This window comes from Candida tropicalis (genome assembly GCF_000006335.3).
Source record: "Candida tropicalis MYA-3404 genomic scaffold supercont3.5, whole genome shotgun sequence".
NCBI classification, from domain to species: Eukaryota; Fungi; Ascomycota; class Pichiomycetes; order Serinales; family Debaryomycetaceae; genus Candida; species Candida tropicalis.
In genome coordinates, this window is record NW_003020057.1 from 538808 (window position 1) to 560307 (window position 21500).

Below are 21500 nucleotides of genomic sequence, written 5' to 3' on the forward strand. Positions count from 1 at the left end.
TATCACTAGAACACGTAATGGACTCTACAAGATGAATTAATCAGCACGGCAATTTGCAATCACAAACCTTTAGGGCATTACCAGCGGCAATTAGCCAAAGGTAGTGCACATTACATTTGCACGTGACATATTTACTAATGTTTTTTGTATGGTCATTTTTGCTGGTTTTCAGTTGATTTGATCATACTTTAATGATGATTATACACATTTAAAGCTGTTGATCTACTTGATGATTATAAATGGGTTTTGAGTCCCGATTTCTAGTTCTTTCCTCTCAATTCAACATTTATCAACATATTCATTTTCAAAAGTGACTATTTTGCTAACTATAGATATTTACGTTTAATTTTAATCATTATTGGGGTTTCATTAGGAAGTATTCGGTTTCTTCCTATGTTCCGGTACTGTATGTCAAGTGGTGGGAAGAGGAACCAAGTGATGACGGGTTGGTCTCCTCCCCTCCCACTTACCACCTCTCCTAATTAAAGGAGAGGGACGAACTGGGCCCACATATGTATGTGGGGCCGACCCAGCCCGTCTATGGCCCTCTGCTTGAGCAACCATATCGCGTCCCCCTACTGGCCCAAGGGGGAATAGATAGAGGATGAACCAGGAGGGAAGGGGACTGGTCGACAGTCCTCTACCTGGTCCTCTACAAGTAGAGGTTTGTAATAAACCACCACTACTACTGATCGGGATAGGTTAGTTCAATATCCCGATCAGTAGCTTTTAAAGATAGTGATGACCAGTCACAATCTTTTGAAGAACCTTCACTAATCAACATTGCCCCTTTGTGTATATGTTGATCCCTTTTTATGAGGTTCAAGATAACATGTGTTCCCAATCTGCTATCTTATTTGGAAGGTTCTTCTTATGTTTGTACATCATACTAAAGGAGCTAACAGTTGTTTGAATTTCTTTGCAATGACTTAACCAAGTGACACAAGCAAGAACTGGTGGGGAACATATAGCAATAACTGAAGGGGGACACATAACCTTTGATTCTTTGTAAGCTTGTAATGGATAATGGATTACAGCACCTTATATTGAAGTTAGTATTTGCATCTATGATTAAAACACATCAATTGATACTCACTTGATAAAACTGATATCATAAATAAAGTAATTGATATTAATTGTAGATAAAAACAAGAAAGAAAGAAAAAGAAAGTGTTGTAAAAAAGTTTTTTATTTTTGCAATTTATTTGTCCTTTTATAGTTGAGTTTTTTTGGGATATTTGTGTAGGTATTTTTTGTTATGCTTTATATATTTGATGCTACCATATGCGGGGAAAAATCGAACTATTTCCGAGAAATATTTAACAACAATTATGTAGATTATTGAATTTTCACATACTCAAATTCAGTAATCATCTCTTTTATCTAAATGTTACAATAATTTCACAGGAACATCACTAAGCTTTAAATTAATTTAGTGCCGATACTCTGTATTCATATGATTCCACAGTTTTATTATTTCAGAATAAATTTGTCAAGAAATGAAATGAAAATTACCATTGCCATTCGGAATAACCATTACATACAAATTAATATCCATAGGATGATCACTTAATTTCTATAAAACTTTTAACAATGTATAGTCACATCACTATAATTGACTTAAGAAGAGAAATGCTACTGTTTCGAACCTACAATGCTTTTCTACAGTATTAGGTACACGAATATACGTCTCACGTAAATCAATGTCAATTTTCACTGTAATCTGTTAACAATTCCACACGTTCAATTCTACATCCATACAACTTTGAGGATTCTTCTACTTCTACTTCAACCCCTGCCCCCCCCCCTTAGCATAACCTTAGTATGCTCGTATAATTCGATTACTAATCAGCTGTTTTTTTTTTACATAGTTTATTTTAGGCGCGAACTTGATTTTTATTTTAATTTTTTCTAAACTTTTCATTTCCTTTCATTTTCCTGTATTATCAATCAACTACTTAGCATTATTAAACATGACATTAAATCCATTTGAAATAGTCTTTGCTGTTCCTTTAGAATGTGGATCATGTGTTGATTCCGTTGCAAATGTATTGAAGAAGCTAGACGGGGTTGAGAAGTTTGACATTAATTTGAAAGATAACCTTGTCACGACTGAAGGGTCTTTAGCTCCAAGTGAAATTGCCAAAGCAATTCAAAGTACAGGGAGAGATGCCATTATTAGAGGAACAGGTAAACCTAATTCTGCAGCTGTTTGTATTTTGGAGTCGTTTGATCAAAAAGATTTCAATCATCCAGTCAAGGGATTGGCTAGAATTGTCGGTGTGGCGCCACAAGATTTGTTCATTGATTTAACAGTCAATGGTTTACCAAAAGGAACCTACTACCCATCTATAAGAAAATCAGGAAACCTCTCTGAAGGTGCATTATCCACTGGTGACAGTTTCTACGATCTACAACCAATTGAGGTCAACGACGCTGCTAATCTGGAAACTACTATTAATTCTATTGGTGCCAAAGTTGTCGACGATAAGGATTTATATTCTGGACAAGCAGTTCTTCATGCCAAATTAGGTGTCAATGACTTAATCGGCAGAAGTATTATTTTATCCAAATTGAAAGATCAAGTCAGTCCGGATTCAATTTGTGGGGTCATTGCAAGATCTGCTGGAGCTTGGGAAAATGATAAACAAGTTTGCAGCTGTAGTGGAAAGACTGTTTGGGAAGAAAGAACAGATGCCAAATCCAAGGGAATTGCTGTATAGAGTTAGAAAAGAAAAGAGTTGAATATTATGTATGTAGAGTATGTACCATGCATTCGTTCGTTTAATAAATACGAAATTTATACTCATAAAAAAAAAAAATAATATTGTCGGCCGAAATTGTCTGCCCATTGTCGTTGTAATTGGACCGAAATGGTACCAGAATCCCCGTTCCCCCTAGTTAAAGTTTGGTTGTAAATTAGAGCCTAAACGGATGGCCCTGTTACTCGACAGACAAAAAAAAAAGTCTAGGATATGAAACAATTTGAACAACAATAAAAACAACCCTGTTGTTAAGAGGAAGAACCTTGATTTACCAGAGCTACTTATTGATGTACCTTTGTCTAAGAATATGCAAAAAGGATCCTTTGACGATAATGCACAAGTCATGACGAAAATGAATTTGTGATGACATTTTCTTATTAAAGTGTACCAAATCAACAATACACGCACACGCCTGTACTCATACTATACTCACACATTCACACTGCGATTCAAAGCGAAAGAAACAAATAAATAAATAATAATAAGCAAAAAAAAAAAATTGCCATACAAAATCAAATTAAACCAAAAGAAAAAAAAAAAAAATAGGCAGAGTTCCTGTGTGTGTGTGTAACAGACAGGGAACAAGAATACGATACAGTTCAATCAATCAATCATCCCTAATTACTACCTTTAATCATTTGTCTAGATCTATATATTATTTTACTGTATACTATTGGTCTTACAGAAAGCTTACCATTTGTGAATAATACATCCTTGTCAACCTGTGTACACCCCTTTCTCATTAAAATTCAAAAAGGTTAGATATATCCGTCCCCCCTTGAAGAACCTATTTAGTGATGAACACGAGTGGCAGATCACACATTATTTCGTTGTTGAAGGAGCAAACTGATGCCATTAATCAAAAGAAATCGATTAAATTGAATTCATTAAATGTCAGTGTAAAACCGTCAGAGGTTGTTGAGATCATATATGAGTTCTTGAATAGCTTTGATCCGCCATTGGAATTGGAGAAATTATCACTACAAAACAACCAGTTTATCGAATTACCGTCTAACTTTCACAGAATTACTTCACGTTTGAAATATCTTGACTTGCACCAAAATTTGATTTCCTACATCCCACATGACTTTTTTGAAAAATTTCCATGTCTAGAGATATTGGACTTGGCGTCGAACAGACTAGAAACATTACCCGAATCATTATCCTGGGTATATACGTTAAAGGTGGTGTCAATTAAAGATAACAATTTCAAGTACTTGCCACCACAACTAGGCGAATTGCCAAATTTGAATTTGATTGAAGTTACGGGTAATCCATTAATTCTTCCGTCAAATGAGATCATACGTGCATTTCAGAAACAAAAACCTGATTTGGATTGGGTTGGAGAGTTGAAGAATTATTTGGTCGTCAACCGAGTTTTGCTCCATCTGAAAATTGAAGAGTCAACCATTTCATCTGCTTCATCTTCCACTATTGTTAGCACTGATGAAATTTCCCTGCACCATACAACTACAACAACAGCAAGTACCAGTACTCCTCCAAGTATAAGAAGGGCTCAAACTACCAACGATGTTCTAGTTTCAAGAAATAAATCGTCAACCATTTCGGCAGGTTCTGCAAATACAGCAGCAACCTCACCATTACCACCACAGTCATCTTCGTCAACAGCTTCCTCAAAGGCATCACGTAGAATGGGTTTAATCATCAAAAAGTCAGATGAAGGAGGAGTCCAGTCAAAAGAAGGGTTACTTAATGGCGTGAATTATTCTGAAAGGGTCCCCAATGATGGAATTCATCACGCTTCAGAATTAAACAGTTCGGATGCACAGCTTTCTTCACTTCCATCGACAGTGCCAACTACTACCATATCAACAGCGTCTATACCTGGTAACAAATCCACAAGTGTGAAACAACCAACTTCTACCGTAGCAACTCCATCCAATACTTCCCGTTCGAGATCAAACACACTCCGGGAAATCGACCGAATGTTAGAAAAGACGGAAAGTGTCGACACCGAGCATAAGTCAAATGCATACTTCAAACGTTTATCCACATTACAAGAAATCCCAGCTGATGAACCTAGTCACCATACTGACTCGCAAAAGCTTACTTTAGATCCTAAACAGATACAAACAGCGCGATCAAGCTCAAATGTACCTAGCCCTAGCGAAGGCTCACCTACCAAGTCTCATAATCAACATTCTACAAAGATTCATTCCCATCCAACTATAATCAAAGTGTCCAGAAAGATTCTTTTCTCATTCAGCGAATTGCACTCGTCAATTCGGAGATTTACATCATTTTGTACAGACAAGAAGGTAACAATGAAGATGGTTTCGTTTCTTTATAGTACAAAATCTAACATAGATTCTTTGGTCGAGAATCTTGAATTAATGGAAGAATCAGGTAATAATTCTGAACAGATTGCACAAGCATTACATAGTTGCATTGGATCATTCAGATCAATCATGAAACTACTTCACGAAAATATCAGCGTATTTGTCACGAATATCGATGTTTGTTTTATCAGAATGGTTTATCTTTCACTTTACGGATCTTTCAATGAGTTGCAAAATGCCTATTTAATTCTAGTTGTAAAGCCAAACGTCAAGACACCTACAGATGCAAAACAGAAGCTTTCAATTAACACATCAGTCAAGGATTCTTTTGAAGAAGTTGACGAAAAGCTATACAACGCTATTGAATCAGCTACTTCGAGCACACAAGCCATTTTTTCCGAGTTGAATAAAGCGATCAACAAGGGGGCAACTACTGCAAACGATGGAGCCATTCATCCAAGTGTTGCATCAAAGATTAAGGAGTTGACGAATTGTTGTTCCTCAACATTAGAAGTTATAAAAAGGTTGAATACCAAACTTATAACCATCAGTAATAATCCGTCGATAACAACTAAGAAATTGTTTGCTGAAGATATCAATCAATTTATTAAAAATATGGTCAGCACACTTGCAGCCGTAAAGGCTATTGTTAAAGATATCGACATTCTTGACGATATCCGTGCATCGATGTCCAATTTGACAAAGATAGCTAAAGAGGTCACCTATTTGTTAGAGCTTTCTTCTTACAAATCATTATTGCCAGATTCATCATCCAATGCGAATCCTCAACAACCTCAGCTTATGTCAATTCCTAGTGTATCGAACTTATTCACTCCTGTTGCGGCACATGCCCCATCATTACCGATTAGTGCCCAAACAAGCATTCGTAACCCAATGGGTAGCAGCACTAGTTCATTCACACTGCCCCCGAATGCAAATTCTAGTGCCAATATAAACGCACTAGATAATACTGTTGGTAATGGAGCAATAAGTACCGGCCCGTTGACGGCGCCTCAATCGAGTGGCCAGATGTATGCTAAAAATGGTATTAATCCATTCGATGGGTTAATCATGGCCAAAAACAACGAGAACCATTAGTTATTGCCTTGTTTAGATTCTTCATATATATATTTTTATACAGGGTTTGAGAAATTTTAGTTGATTTTGATGTGTTCATTTCCATTCCGGGACTTGAATCCCGGGTCGACTGTTAACTCTTGTTGCTCTCTAATTTTAATTCCATTTTCGCCTGTTTCGCCCTTTTCTTTTCCGCCGCATGGTTATGCATCCAGATCCGTTCCATTCATCGCATTCCAATAAGTAAGCAACAACAACCAAAAAAAAAAAAAAAAAAAAAAAATCTTGAAAACTTTTCATTCAAACAGGTCAATCAACAACTTGAAAACTGGAAAGGTTATATAAGGAATCCCCTTGAAAGAATTTCTATCCATCAGTCTAAGTTTAACTAAACCAGGTTTATCATTGTATTATAATTTTTTCCCCTTATTATTCATAGACTATTATCTACACACACACATATTATAGACACTTAATACTACCATGACTATTGAATTAGAAGAACCACCACTTACTCAAGATAACAAACAAGTTGCCAAAGATCTTTTTGCTGGTACTATGGGAGGTATTGCTCAAGTTTTAGTTGGTCAACCATTTGATCTTGTTAAAGTTAGACTACAATCATCACCAGAAGGTACATATAATGGTGCCATTGATGTTATTAAAAAAACTTTAGCTAATGAAGGACCATTTGGATTTTATAAAGGTACTTTAACTCCATTATTAGGTGTTGGTGCATGTGTATCTGTTCAATTTTCCGTTAATGAATTTATGAAGCGTCATTTTGATAAGAAATTGAATGGTCAACCAATGACTATTTTAGATTATTTCTATTGTGGTGCTGTTGCTGGTTTTGCCAATGGGTTTTTAACTAGTCCTATTGAGCATATTCGTATTAGATTACAAAGTCAAACAGGAGTAAATAAAGTATACAATGGTCCATTTGATTGTGCTAAGAAAATTTATGATCAAAATGGTATCAGAGGTATTTATAAAGGTTTAGGTCCTACTTTGATTAGAGAATCTGTTGGGTTAGGTATTTATTTTGCTACTTATGAAGCATTGATTGCTCGTGAATTGAAATTAGATACAAAATTAACAAGAAATGATATTCCTGCTTGGAAATTATGTATGTTTGGTGGTTTATCTGGTTATACTTTATGGATTGGTATTTACCCAATTGATGTTATAAAATCAAAATTACAAACTGATGGAATCAAGAATGGTAAATATAATAATGCCATGGCCGTTGCTAAAGATGTGCTTCGTACTCAAGGAATCAAAGGTTTATATAAAGGTTTTATGCCAACTATATTGAGAGCTGCTCCAGCCAATGGTGCTACTTTTGCTGTATTTGAAATTACTATGAGACTTTTAGGTTAGAGGTTGTAGAATTAATAGACGTTGATTTGATATCGAAATGAACAACAAAATGAAAATATTAAAATTAAACTGTTCATTAAAAATGATTTGAAAACACACTTACACACACACACACAAAAAGTAAGATATCATTACCATATAATTGTCTATTATTATTCTCGTTTGTTGAGATTGTTTATTCCTTCAGGGTGTAATTCGAAATCGTGCCCTGCACCTCCTTGGTAGGTTTCGTACGTGTTTGGTGATTGTATTATTTCCGGTGGTTCATCATCTTCATAATCTTGAGGACGAATAACTCGAATAAACTCCATAAAATCTAGCATGTATTCACCATTAAATTCATAACTATCAGTTCCTTGAAGTTCAACTTCTTCCCAAAAACTTTCCAGCTCAGTGACGGCTGTATTTGAATCCTCTCCGTTATGTGGTGACACTTGTGACTCGAGTTCTTGATTGTTTAATTTATTCAGAAGATTTATTTGTTTTTCCCTTTCTCTTCTGTTAAAATCCTTATCAATTCGTAAATGCATACCAGGTATTAGATCAATCAAATATAAGAACACCAACGACAAAATAAACACGTATGCACTGGTAACAACAATTCCCAATAATTGAAACCCAAATTGCTTCCAATGGCCAGCAACCCATCCACCTTCAGAATCATACAATTTATTAGCAAATATACCTGTAAGCAAAGATCCCACAATACCAGGAACACCATGGATTGCAAAAAGATCCAATGCATCGTCTATATTGAAAAAATACTTCAATCTTGTTGCCAAATTCCCTGTTACACCACCAACAACACCAAATACGATACCTTTCCAGAATTCTGCATTTGATGAGACGTATCCACCACCAGGCGTGAAAACAACTAAACCAGCCATTATACCCGAAGAGAATGAAATCATTGAGAATTTTCTCTTATCAACAAAGTTAGATTTTGACTCGTGATATCTTTGATTAATAGAAACTCCAGTTCGAGATATCGCAGGTTCTATTGGAGAAGAAACGACGGCGTGCAAGTTATAATCTTCTGGTTTAACAGTAACCGTTTCACCTTCTAATGGCACCGCTGAAAAAAAGAAATCTATAGCTGTCCAAATTATTGCACTTGCACATGCTGCAATCAATGTATTTATGATGATGTATACCGAATTGAATGAAAATTTAAAGTCACAACCAGCAATAAACCCTATCCATCCAAAAAAGACAAGACATGTTCCAAGTAAAATATGACCTGTATTGGCATTTCGATAATTGAAAAGTAATTTGGGGTTTCTTGGACCCAAAATGTAAGAATATGCTAAGCACGTGAATCCACTAACAATATGAATACAATTCCCACCAGCGAAATCCAATACTGGTATTCTATGCAAATCAACAGATAGCCAACCGTTAGTATTCCAAAACCAATAGGTAATAGGGTTGTAAATAATGGTTGACCAAATAAAAACAAATAGAAGCATTGGTAAAATTCGTCCTCTTTCAGCAACACAACCAGGGAATGTGAAGGAAGCACAAACTAATTTAAAAAATAAGTTAAATAAAACATGAACTCCTGCTAAAATATGACCTCTCGAATTCGTAAACTCCGCTGTTGATGCATCTCTGAACTGTCTTAGCACCACAAAGTTTAAATTCCCAATGAAATGGTTAGCTGCTTCTGAATAACATAGGGAGTATCCCCATATAAACCAGTCTATAACAATCATTGGTGTCAATATTAGTGGTATGGCAAACATGGTTAATGCTGATCTTCGTTGAGTTAACCCTGAATAGAAGAACGCAATGCCAAGTATAATCAAAGGTAATAAAGCAGTACAACCTAACATATACAATGTGTTTATACTTGACCGCAAGTCAAGCATAGAAGTACTGTCGGCATCTAGGTCTGCCATGATGCGTGGAAAGTTGATGATCTCTAACAAGAAAAGGCCAAAAAAAAAAATTAAACTAAACTAGCTGATCCCTGGAACAGCTATATGAAATAAAAGTAAACTTGTATGGTTTACTTTTTTGATGAGTGAAAATTATTCACACTAATGGGGTGTGGAGTTTGCGTAACGACCGCGGTAATTCGTCCAACGTTAGGTGATTGGTTGATAAGCCCTGTAGATAGAGAAGCAAGGCGAGATCAACTTTCTCTCTTTGTCAAAAAAAATTAAAAAATTTTTTATTTCTATTTTTTTTTTTCATTGCGAAAATCCCATCATTCATTCATTCATTTATTGTTTGATTGAACCGATCTGTGTGATTCGTTGCTGTTTTTTATTCGGTTACGAGCACTTACATCATGTAAGTAATTAAGTAGCCCACGAAGTTAAGTTTAAATGATTTATACTGAGTATCAGTTAAACAAAATTATCCTGAAACTGAGTTCTACTCATCATGTGACTCATAAGTAATCACGTGATATAATCTACTTTGCATAAACAGTAAAACCGTTGGATTGATTTTCCTTTTCATTTGACATGCACTGAATGATATCTCTTTTCAGACAAATTAGCCTTAAGACTCCTTAACAATGAACAGCTTGGGTAGGACGTAAATGGACGGAGTCAAATTTAAAAGGAAACTATCCTACAATAAAGTATCTATTATTCATATTAACACTATTGTAATTTTAGGAGCAATGCATAAAGCCTAAATTTCTAAAGCGAGATAATAATAACTCCAAAAGAGGAACGGGACTAAGTAGTCATCTTCCACCTAATACATGATTCACTATTCCTTCCCGAGAAGCAAAAAAATAGCCCTCTAAGTTATTTTGTGGTTAGACCCTCTTGTTTTTTTTATTGGTTATTCATTCGTAATATCGTGAAGAATCACCCGGTACAGTATCAAAACTAGCTAGTAATAATGGTACAGCTCCACTTGGGGTCATGATGATGGTATTTTAATAGCACAACTGCTCCATCAGATATCCTTGACTGTATTGAAAATAGAGGACAACCTAGAAATCTGGAAATGGTTCAAACAACCTGATTTTGATGAAAATGCCGAGATTGAAGTGTAGATAGAGCTGCAAAACTTCAAACTGCGTGCTGGTCCTAAACTCATGTCACATATGTGTACATATTTAGACAAAGCACTGGATGGTTCCAACATGCCAGAGCTGGTTGTCATTTCTGATCATGATGACGTGGTGTGTATACGTAATTTGGTATACATTTCCTTTTTGTACCGGCACTGGTTTTTACAGATCAGAAATTGACAAATACCTAGTTGGGTTTACCTGGGCTGTTCGGAGATTCAGTTTTTTTTTGTTTCGAATAATTATCCTAAATTCAAGGTTGCTGTATCTATATGGGAATCAAAATGTTTGTTTGTGAATAAACGCATCGCATACATACGGCAAGTCAATTCAAACCTCTGAAGACTAGCTGTCCAATCTCCAAATAACTTCACCGACAAAATAGAGACAGTAAGGGTATGTGCTACTTATTATTATTCTCCTAAAGGCTGGGTGTCGTATTACCATAACAGAAGAATATTGAAATCTTTTCGCTACAAATGTATTCTAAAAACTTACACAGAGGAATACTCTCTCAGAAGATTACACGAATTGTTTGTAATGACAAATTTTTAATGTTGAGTATTGATTAGATTATATAATTATAGAAGCTTCTGTTTGCATAGAGAGTAATGTCGTGAATAGGAATCTACATAATAGTCGTCAATGAAAAGCAAAATCCCAATAGTTAAAGATTGTACACGGTGGAGAAGATATTGTAGATGTACCGCAATAGTATCCTAATAATAAAGAGCGTTACAAACCGGTTCAATTTAACCCCACCTTGTGTATAAACTCTGGGGGACTACGCAATCGAAACAATAGACGTGGAACAATGAAGGGAAGTTGTTGGGATTTTATAGTCTGTTCACTAAAAACCCTCCTTCCTATTTTGTTTGTCTTCTCTGGTATGTACCCGGGGAAAACTGGAACTTGTTTCCGAGACTCACCGACTGTAACGCAAAATATTGTTCATAACACGCCCAAGCACCAATAGTATCACTTTAATAATCGATTACAATTGTTAAATATAGCGACTTGTCTCAACAACAAATTCTTGTGGTATTTCATCACACACACACAATAATAGCATTTCCAAGGATTTGTCAGGATTATTAAGTTGCATCATTTCCTTCTTGAAATTTTTGTTTTTAATTCCAAATTCTGAATTTAAAGTCACTTGTTATTCGTTGATTCCAATTTGTCACCAAAACCGGTAGTCACAAGAGAGCGAAGGGAAAGAAAGAAAGAAAGAAAGAAAAAAAATCAAGAAAATCAATACACTCTCACACATACACTCCCACAACTTTCCCCCACATTAAAAAAAAAAAAACTCCGAATTAATTCAATTTCCGATTCATTAATAAAAGAATATTAGGGTTGAATATATACTCAACAATCAAGGTATCTTCTTTATCTAAGGTCTACCATCCTTTTGTTCTTTTTTATTTATCTTGATCGGTATTTTGTTTTTCTTCTAGTGACTTTTTTTCCCCATATTCATCATCACCATCTCCACTCCACCATTTATCATGACTAAAAAGTTGACTCCACAAGAGAAACAAAATAGAAAACCAGCAGTTAGGGCTTGTGTTTTTTGTCACCAAAAACATCTACAATGTTCCAATGAGAGACCTTGCAAGAACTGTGTCAAACGAAATATAGGCCACGAATGTCGTGATATTGTACGAAAACGAGTTCAATATTTAACAGGTAATGGAAAAGGGTCATCAAGCAAGACAAAAACACCAAGGAAGAAGCTAAAAAGTACACCTATTACTGCGTCCAGTCCATCAGTAGCATCTACCATTTCACCATTACCTATTGATGCTGGTTTGAAACAAGAATTTCTGACCCCGAATGAAATACCCATGTCTGAACCATCATTAACTAACCAGCCGTTATCCATGTCTCCTTTGAATCCCCAGGGTGCCAACAATATCACCAATAACTTTAATTCTCATGCAACAAGTCAACAAATTAAAGAGATACTAGAGGTACCTCCACATGTGAATTCCATGATGAATAATTCAGGACTTAATACCAATGTCAGTTTAACTCCTGAAACATTGATGATCCCAGATCATTTACAATTCCATACTACAACCATGTTGAACACCACAAACGATGTTTTGAATAAGTTACTCACAGATCAGTTTGAAACCGAATCATTGATCAGTGCGAACAACAGCAACAACACCAGCCATAATGATAACTTTATAGCCCAGAATAATAACAACAATCCAGAACCATCCAATCTTCATAATAGACATCAATTCAGTTCAAATTACTTGAATGAAGAATACCTAATGTTGGGAGACATATTGTTACACTCGAAACCCGTGAGCCCATCCCCATCCAATACCAGTGCTTCAGAATATAATACAAATACTTTGTCTCCAACAAATTTTGGATTTATTCAGAATATTGATTTCGAAGGATTTAACCAACCAAAAAAGAAAGTTGCAAAAAAATTAAAAGAGTCACGGCCTTTTATTTCATTAGGTTATACCGATGATTCGACATTGAGATTAAACCATGCCCCAGAAGCTAATGGCCAGACAGAAGATTTGTTGGACCATAATAAAGATGACTCGAGAAAGAACCCAGGCAATGGGAACCTGATTATCAACTTTGAAACCAAATATGTCAAGGACTATGTCGCCCCGTTCATTACTAATGGGTTATACCAATCTGTGAAGGACATCTACAGTTACCAGATTATAAACTATGAGTATCCTGATTCGTATCATGCATTGACAAAATTCTTGAAAGAGCGCTTTGGTGGAAATGACTTATCAATTGATGAGAGAAAAGAAAAACGATCAAAGTTGTTGGTCATATTGAAGTTGATTGCCAGCTACAGACCAACATTCATTGCTGCTCATAAATCACTTTTAAAGCCACAAGATTTGTTATTTCTTGAAATGAGTCTTCAAAGATCATTATTGGATTATAAGAAATTGGTTGAGTTGAGCTCATCGCCTTCTATTATGTGGAGAAGAACTGGTGAAATTATTTACATTACTGAAGAAATGGGGTTGTTACTTGGATACCTGCCAATTGAAATACTAGAGAAGCGATTCTTCCTTTTCTCCTTGATGCCAGATGAAGAAATTATCAGATACTTTAAGTTCTTCAAAAACATTGCTGTTAATGATTTACAATCGCTGATCTCCATAAAAGTTAAATTGATTAACAAAGAAGGTAGATTGGTTGAATTCTGTTCAGTGTACACCATAAAAAGAGACATTTTTGATATTCCAATGTTGATTGTCGGACAATTCCTACCAGTTATGTAGTCACAAATATTTATTTATTATTTATTATTTATTTATTTATTCTCGTATTATATTGTAATACTCATATTATGTTGTATGAGTAGTGCGTAATTTGAACATTTGCTCTAGGCTCTATATTTTTCCACTAACTCAGGATCCTCATCCTCTAATCTTCTTAATAAATAGTCAATTTCAACCTTTTTGGTTAATGGAATAATCCAATCTTTATATAATTTGGCAATTATTTCTGGTTTCACTTTACTTTGAACATTCTGACCAAACTTTAGTGAAGGATCAACACCGTATCCTTTTGCTTTTACAACCAATCTTTCCAAAATCTTAGCTTCAACAGCACTATTGGTAATTGAGTTTTCAATTCCTTTGACATCCTTATCTAAAATTAATTTAATGTACAATGGTTTATCACTTTGGTATTTGGCCTCTGCTACAAACTTACCAAAATGAATACGTCTGGAAATAGCTTGTAAACATTCAATATCGCATGTAGACGCTGACCCCAAGTTTTCTTTTTGATCACCTTCTTTACAACTTACTTGAGGTACAATTTCTTCCACATAGAACTTCATTATATCAGAGTTAACATTGATTTCATCTGAATATTTGGCCAATATCTGGGGATAATTAATTGGAGGTAAAATTGGTGTTTTCAATTCATTTGGGAAAAAAGGTGTTTCATCTGGTGCTTCATATCTTCTGATTTGCGAATGAGCAACTTCCATTTGTAATAATGCCCATTCTAAGAAGGTCCCATCAAAGTTAGGAATTTGGTACTTGTTTTTTTCATAAACAGATGGAGAACTCCAAAATTGGGAACGTTCAATTAAATCAAAGACAATGGTATCTTCCATTCTGACCAATGCTTGACGGATGTTACTCAAATCAAGCACCGTCTCTGGTTTCATAAAATCCATAGTGACGAGTAGTGTTTGTTTTATATGGTCTAGTTGGAAAGAAGAATCGTCGACAATTTTCACTGTTTTTTTTTTTTTTATTTTTTCGGGTTTTTCAGTTTTTTGCCCGATACCGCGGTACGATTCATAATGTCTTCTGGCAGAAGCAGTTACCTCAAAGCTACTGCAATAGCTCACCTCCAAGACCTAGAAATTTTATTCAGGACAGCTTCATATTCCAACATAGTAATAATATTGGGTCTCTAGTTATGGCATGTAGAAGAATATATGGTCTACAGTAGTATTAATTAATAACAACATACACAAAAGATTTTGGGCCTTCCTAAATTAATCATACGGTACGGAATAGTTTATTTTCGGATGTGCTTAGGCATTCCTTGCCTATCAGGATTATTGGCAGTCTCTTGTCACTTAATTAATGTTATCAGTTTTGGTGAATTTCTAAGATATCAGAATGACATCACTGATGTGTTTTCTGGTGTGGTTCGATTGTAGGTTGCTGAACACCATCTGAAATACTGAACAAACCAAATATCTATTTTTAATAGTTACTTGTATTAAGAGTTAGTAAATTCTAGTGTTCCACAGAGTAAATTAACCTTATTGTGATGTTACTTTTCAGTATTATTAGACAATTCCATATCTAATTTTATTTTTTTAAGTGAACGTTATCAGCTACACCGATTACTAAAGTTAAACGTTTTGTAACAAGTATAACCAAACTTCGGCTTTAACAGACGTATGACAGCAAAGAATGAAATCGGGGTAGAAATCTAAACGGAAAACAAAATCCCAGGCATTATATAATAATATATGAGACTTCACAATAGCAAAATCCCCTCCTCAAGAGAAGATTGATCTGCACCCAAGAATATTCACAATTCTTATACTTGCTCAACTAAGTTGAACTTTGGAAATTTTACATGGTAGTGTTTTGGTTAAGCATTAAAGATAATATACTGGTTTTCTTTTTTTTTTTAAGAACCACCGCTTTGTGGTTTGAATATATTGTATTTTAATGCACTTTTGCATGCTTATCTTTATATGTTATTCTTTTGATATGTTGATTAACCTGATAATACCATTCCTTGTCAAATTAGGTTCATAGAAATACGAGCTACAAGTCCATCATTATTTGCGTAGTGCTGGTCCTATTAAGCGATGATGCCCCTAATGGTCAAAAGATCCTATACGGAATACACTATCAATTGACAATGAAGAGATGAAAAATTAAAAGCAATTCATAGAAAGTCCCTTTTAGTTAACAGAACGAAACTAAAAAGAAATTTTAAGATACGAATCGCTATACCACTTTTCTTTTAAGAATTAAGTAATAAGCAGTCAATATATCCTTCTCCAGATAACTAAAAATTCAAAAGAATAATAATTGATCCGTAAAATCCATTATTGAACAAATTAGAAACGTTAAAATACAAATTAACACATGAAAATCGATTATATAATCGCGATAACCCAGAAGCATAATTTAAAGCCACATTAAATACTAACTGCTATATATAAGTTTTTTTTTTTTTTAAATGGTGCGCCAATAATATAAATAACTTTAATGAAGATAGGACCTCAACAACACTTCGGAATGCATATCCAATACTCCTTGTTACTATAGCTCATTGACATCGAATATTGTCTCTAGTCCTTATATGTGCTTCTTCGGCTCAGATCTCTCAAATCAATGTGAACTACAACTATTCATATTCAATTTATAACCTGGTCCCATTCTTTTGAGAATCAGCCATGCGGAAGATCAACGAAGTTTTATCCCAGATCTGCAAGATTATGAGCGTTTTCAGATAGTATTTGATCTGTTTTGTGACTTCTAGAAAACCAATTGTTTTTATTTTATTGTTCTAGACACTAAGCCATGGTAGCGCAATACAGGAAGTTCGTAAAGTATACTTGCACCAAATGGAGAAAGTGAAGTAAATACTGTATAGAGATCAACCTTGCAAGATGATATAAAAATTTTCACGGCAATTTATCAATATCACTGGTGGTCAAAAGCCACTGTTCATACATACAAGACCTCCCCCCGCTAGTTCAATTACTTGCAGATACATTGGTTGCTGAATTTTCATTCAAATGTTGGAATTTTGAAACTATTTATAGGAAACGCAATTTCCTTCATGAGTTTTGAGTATAATAGGATTTGTAATTAATCATTGTTCATTATCGCAGCATTATGTTACCTACAGTGGATAAAGATATTTCCAAAGAATCGGTATCTATTATTGAAAGAGTCTCTTCTGAGGACTTTTACCCGTCTGACCAAGCTAACAAACTAGAAAAACAAAGTTCAATACAAAGTATACACATATTCAGAGAGTCAGATGCTGGTGATGGTACCTCTAAAGAAGATCACTATTTACAGGGATCTCAATTGATTCTTTGTTTCTTTGCTTTGTCGAGTGCATTGTTTCTCTTCTCTTTAGACCAAACCATCATTGCAACAATTTTAACTACAGTGGGATCCAAATTCAATTCATTTGAAGAAATAGGTTGGCTTTCTAGTGCATTCATGTTGGGTATGGCAGTTTTTATTCAACCATTTGGAAAGTTATCCATTATTCTTGGCCGTAAATGGACAATGGTGGTCGCTATTTTAATTTTCCAAGGTGGCTCATTAATGTGTGCTTTAGCTAATAGTATGAATGTTTTAATTGGTGGAAGAGTAATGGCTGGTATTGGTGGTGCTGGTGTTAATAGTGGTGTCTTTGTTATCGTATCTGAAGTTGTTCCAATTAATAAGCGTCCAATGGCATTAAGTCTTTTGGGAATTATTTTTGCAATTGCTTCAGTATTAGGTCCTCTTATTGGTGGTGCTTTCACTTCAAATGTAACTTGGAGATGGGCATTTTATTTGAATCTCCCAATTGGTGGAGTATCTTTAGCTGTCTTTATTTTCACGTTTCACCCACCAAAACCAAAGGTTAATATAAAACAAGAATTGTTGAGATTTGATTATCTTGGTACATTTTTGTTAATTTCTGGATGGGTCGTCTTTTTATTGGCACTTACATTTGGAACATCTGAGTTTGCATGGAATTCATCAGCGGTCATATCATGTTTCGTTATTGGTCCTGTTCTATTGATTGCATTTGGTATTTGGAACTTTGGCTTTTCAAAAAATCAGATACTCGCAACTGAAGTTATAGTTATTCCACAGGTACTTGCTTCGGTAGTATCACTTTCTGGTATTTTTGCTGCCTATATTATGATTATGATTTATGGTTCAATATACTTCCAGTTAATCAAAGATTCATCTCCTTTAGGTGCTGGTCTTCATTTACTCCCATTGGTAATCTCCGTTTCTGTCTCTATTCTATTCACAGGTCTGATGACACAAAGGTTAAAATACTTAAAACCGTATATTATTGTTGCTGGTGTATGTGGTGTTGTTGGGTGTGCATTATTAACTTTACTTGAGGTGGATTCAAATTTCGGTCAAGAAATTGGGTTGTTTATTCTTGTTGGAGTACTGATGGGTTTGACAATGCCTCCATCGTTGTTAACTGCTCAAGTTAAAGCACCAAAAACACCGTCTGGTATGATCAATACCACAGTTTTTATGAATTTTCTGAGATCCATTCTGTCGGCATTTGGTGCCATATTGGGTGATGCTGTTTATTCGGTATCATTAAAGAAAAGATATAAATATGCCATAAAGGGACTCAATAATCCACAAATCATTCAAGAGTTGGAAAAATTTGATATTAAACATTTAATTAGTTCTACTGCTGAAATAAAATCTCTAAGTCCTGACACCCAGCATTTTGTTAAAACACAAATCATGTATGCTATAAGAAATGTGTTTTATACTACAATTGGTTTTGCAGCTATTTCTTGCATTGCTGGTGTTTTTGTTACCAATAAAAAATTACCAGAAGAAGTTGAAATTAAACCTAAAAATCTTGAACCCGAAAACAAAAAAGTTCAAGATTTAAGTAAAAATGAAATCATGGTAGTCTCAGAAGAACTCGACACAGCCAACCTGGATCAACTGGAACCTATACAATCACCACAAAAAGTTAAAAAGAAAGTTCATAGGGATATTGTTGAAGAGAGAATGCTATACTTGCTTACTATTGGGAAAAGATAGGATATGTTATCTTGTGTATTTTTGTCTTTGTTTATTTTATTTTTATGAATATATTTTCCGGATTATCTTTTGAAAGTTTATCTACGAGCAATCAAGATGCGCTCGTAATTTGTGATCGCTTGTCCCAAATAGGCAATTAGATCCGTAGTGTTGAAAATTCAAAAACGGAATATTTAAAGCGCGGTATCTCTCGTTGTTGCTAGGTTGTTTGCTAACTCTCCACCACATCATGACCAAGGTATTCGTTACAGGAGCTACTGGGTTTATCGCTCAACATATTATTAAACTTTTGTTATCCAAAGAGTATGAAGTTGTTGGAACAGTTAGATCTGCATCAAAAGGTGAACAAATGAAATCAATGATGTCACCAACAGACAACTTCACTTATGAAATTGTTTCTGAGTTATCTGCTTCAGATGCATTTGATGAAGTTTTGTCAAGACATAAAGATATCCAATATTTATTCCATGCTGCATCACCATTGACATTTGATACCGAAGATCCAGAAAATGTTATTCTCAAACCAGCAATCAAAGGAACAGAAAATATCTTAACTGCAGCCCTGACTCATTGTCCAGATTTAAAACGCGTTGTTCTCACATCTTCCGATGCAGCAATGTATTCTAATGAAGATGAAACAAATCCAGAGTTATCTTTTAATGAAGAAAGTTGGAACAATACGAAATACGAGGATGCAAAGAAAGACAATGTCACTGCATACTATGCATCCAAAGCATTTGCAGAGAAATTTGCATGGGAGTTTATCAAGAATAAGAATCCACAATTTGATTTAGTTGTGGTTAATCCTTCCTGGGTTTTTGGTCCTAAAGCATATGATTTTGATCCAAAAAGATTCAACAGCTCAAATGAACTTATCGATGATGTACTCAAATTAAATCATGGTAACAATTCAACATTTGAGAATTCTTCTGGTGGATATATTTCTGTGAATGATATTGCTAAAGTTCAAGTGTATGCGATAGAATCCAATGACTTGGTTAGTAAGAGGTTGTTAATGACAAATGGATATTTTACAACACAATTGTTACTTGACATCGTTAATGAAAACTTCCCAGAATTGGATCTACCAAAGGGGAATCCAGGAACAGAACAGGATGAGTTCAAGAAATTAGCCAAAGTCAACAATGATGTAACTAAGAAGCTTTTGCCATGGGAGTTTGAATCATTAGAGAGCATTGTTGTTTCTACTGTTGAACAAATATTGAAAGCTAGGAAAGAAGCGATTAATGAAGCAAAATTATAGATACTTCTGAATAGATTTAGTTACAGTATTGACCAATTGAAGTAATGATGTGTAATATACATTAATCTGTGCGCGAAAACACCTGTAAGATCATTGATCGTTGTATCCCTACCGTAGAATACAAAATATACATCAATCCAGCCTATATTACTTACAATATTTTCATATTATTAGTCTTGTTTAAAATTCAATACCATTTGAAACTAACAATTTGAAATAATTATTATTGGGTTTAAATAATTGGGTTTGACACTAAAAGTAGCAAATCGTAGAAAATTATTTGAACAATCTGTCTACAAGTGATTGGATTTAGAAAATGTGGAGAAACAAACATTTATTTTATCTAATATATATAGAATATAGCAATAAAATTGAAAGAAAGCAATGATATCTTCAATAATTCAATTCAAGGAAATACCAAAAATTGTCTTAAATTATGAATTCCATTGGGACTTTACATAACAGTACAGTTGGAAGCCATGTATCCTCTACCATTCAAGACACGAATAACAGCGTTATCCTTAGAAGCAGCAGATGCGGATTGAGTTTTACCGTTAGCGTTGTTGTTAGTTTGTTGAGCAGCCATTGTTGATTATTTCTTGTTTGATTACTGATGATAAATTAGAAATAGCACAGGTTGGCACCCGTAGAGACCCATTTATATACTTTTCTGATTTGCATCTAATTACATGGTGTCTGTCAGAAGAAGTCTATTAGTTGCAAACTTTTTGTCACCAGGGTTGCATTTTTTTATAAACAATAGTTTTAATGCAAAGTCAAAATTTCCTTATTTGTCGATCACAATGAAAATTTGTTTCATTAATGTAAAGTAAATTATTATTATAGTCATGGACAAATACTAAGTTACATGCCATCTATTAAGAGTATGAAAAGGCCCAAATTAAAATACTAGTTGAGTAACTTGATAACTGTACTGCAAGGGAAAGTACGCAAATGAACAAACATTAATAGAAATAACAATAATTAAGTTTCAGAAACTTATTACGGGAGTATAAAACGTTTGGAAGCAGTGTATAATTTCTGTTAAGTTTTATGACATGCTATAAAGAGTTAACTACTTGAAACATATCATAGAGTTTCGAATTTGTGTCTATGGTTATTGTACACATGCAAGCAGAACAACAGGTGAAATCTAATTCACTACATTCATCAATACTTGGTATACTCTATTGATTTATACATATATCTGTATCAGAATATTGATAGTATTGAATGATAGTTATCACTATTGTGTAAATAAAAGTATTAATATTGCATTTCATAAGACGTATCACAAAATTTGTATAAATTTATCAATAATTGTACTATCTAGCCCTCTGAAAATTATATCTTCCTAATAATCAT

The 21500-nt window shown here is 34.5% G+C and overlaps 8 protein-coding genes across 8 annotated transcripts; 6 read left to right on the top strand and 2 right to left on the bottom strand. All coding sequences in view use genetic code 12, as the record gives it.

The window, feature by feature from the left end:
* Positions 1–1973: 1973 nt before the first annotated feature.
* Positions 1974–2723, top strand: CCS1 (copper chaperone; the record flags this gene model as incomplete). Its single annotated transcript, XM_002549609.1, has 1 exon — positions 1974–2723. The coding sequence occupies one exon, from the start codon at positions 1974–1976 to the stop codon at positions 2721–2723; it is 750 nt and encodes a 249-aa protein (XP_002549655.1).
* Positions 2724–3562: 839 nt separating this feature from the next.
* Positions 3563–6163, top strand: SOG2 (Sog2p; the record flags this gene model as incomplete). The annotated part of the gene is made up of 1 exon (XM_002549610.1): positions 3563–6163. The coding sequence occupies one exon, from the start codon at positions 3563–3565 to the stop codon at positions 6161–6163; it is 2601 nt and encodes an 866-aa protein (XP_002549656.1).
* Positions 6164–6625: 462 nt separating this feature from the next.
* On the top strand, positions 6626–7525 carry YMC1 (organic acid transporter; the record flags this gene model as incomplete). The annotated part of the gene is made up of 1 exon (XM_002549611.1): positions 6626–7525. One exon carries the CDS (start codon positions 6626–6628, stop codon positions 7523–7525), a length of 900 nt encoding a protein of 299 aa, XP_002549657.1.
* A 152-nt stretch (positions 7526–7677) lies between these two features.
* CTRG_03955 (uncharacterized protein) lies at positions 7678–9426 on the bottom strand (the record flags this gene model as incomplete). The annotated part of the gene is made up of 1 exon (XM_002549612.1): positions 7678–9426. The coding sequence occupies one exon, from the start codon at positions 9424–9426 to the stop codon at positions 7678–7680; it is 1749 nt and encodes a 582-aa protein (XP_002549658.1).
* Positions 9427–12073: 2647 nt separating this feature from the next.
* Positions 12074–13843, top strand: ZCF23 (Zcf23p; the record flags this gene model as incomplete). The annotated part of the gene is made up of 1 exon (XM_002549613.1): positions 12074–13843. One exon carries the CDS (start codon positions 12074–12076, stop codon positions 13841–13843), a length of 1770 nt encoding a protein of 589 aa, XP_002549659.1.
* A 104-nt stretch (positions 13844–13947) lies between these two features.
* Positions 13948–14754, bottom strand: ARO7 (chorismate mutase; the record flags this gene model as incomplete). The annotated part of the gene is made up of 1 exon (XM_002549614.1): positions 13948–14754. The coding sequence occupies one exon, from the start codon at positions 14752–14754 to the stop codon at positions 13948–13950; it is 807 nt and encodes a 268-aa protein (XP_002549660.1).
* A 2200-nt stretch (positions 14755–16954) lies between these two features.
* Positions 16955–18871, top strand: CTRG_03958 (MDR family MFS transporter; the record flags this gene model as incomplete). Its single annotated transcript, XM_002549615.1, has 1 exon — positions 16955–18871. The coding sequence occupies one exon, from the start codon at positions 16955–16957 to the stop codon at positions 18869–18871; it is 1917 nt and encodes a 638-aa protein (XP_002549661.1).
* A 229-nt stretch (positions 18872–19100) lies between these two features.
* CTRG_03959 (uncharacterized protein) lies at positions 19101–20135 on the top strand (the record flags this gene model as incomplete). Its single annotated transcript, XM_002549616.1, has 1 exon — positions 19101–20135. One exon carries the CDS (start codon positions 19101–19103, stop codon positions 20133–20135), a length of 1035 nt encoding a protein of 344 aa, XP_002549662.1.
* Positions 20136–21500: the final 1365 nt, after the last annotated feature.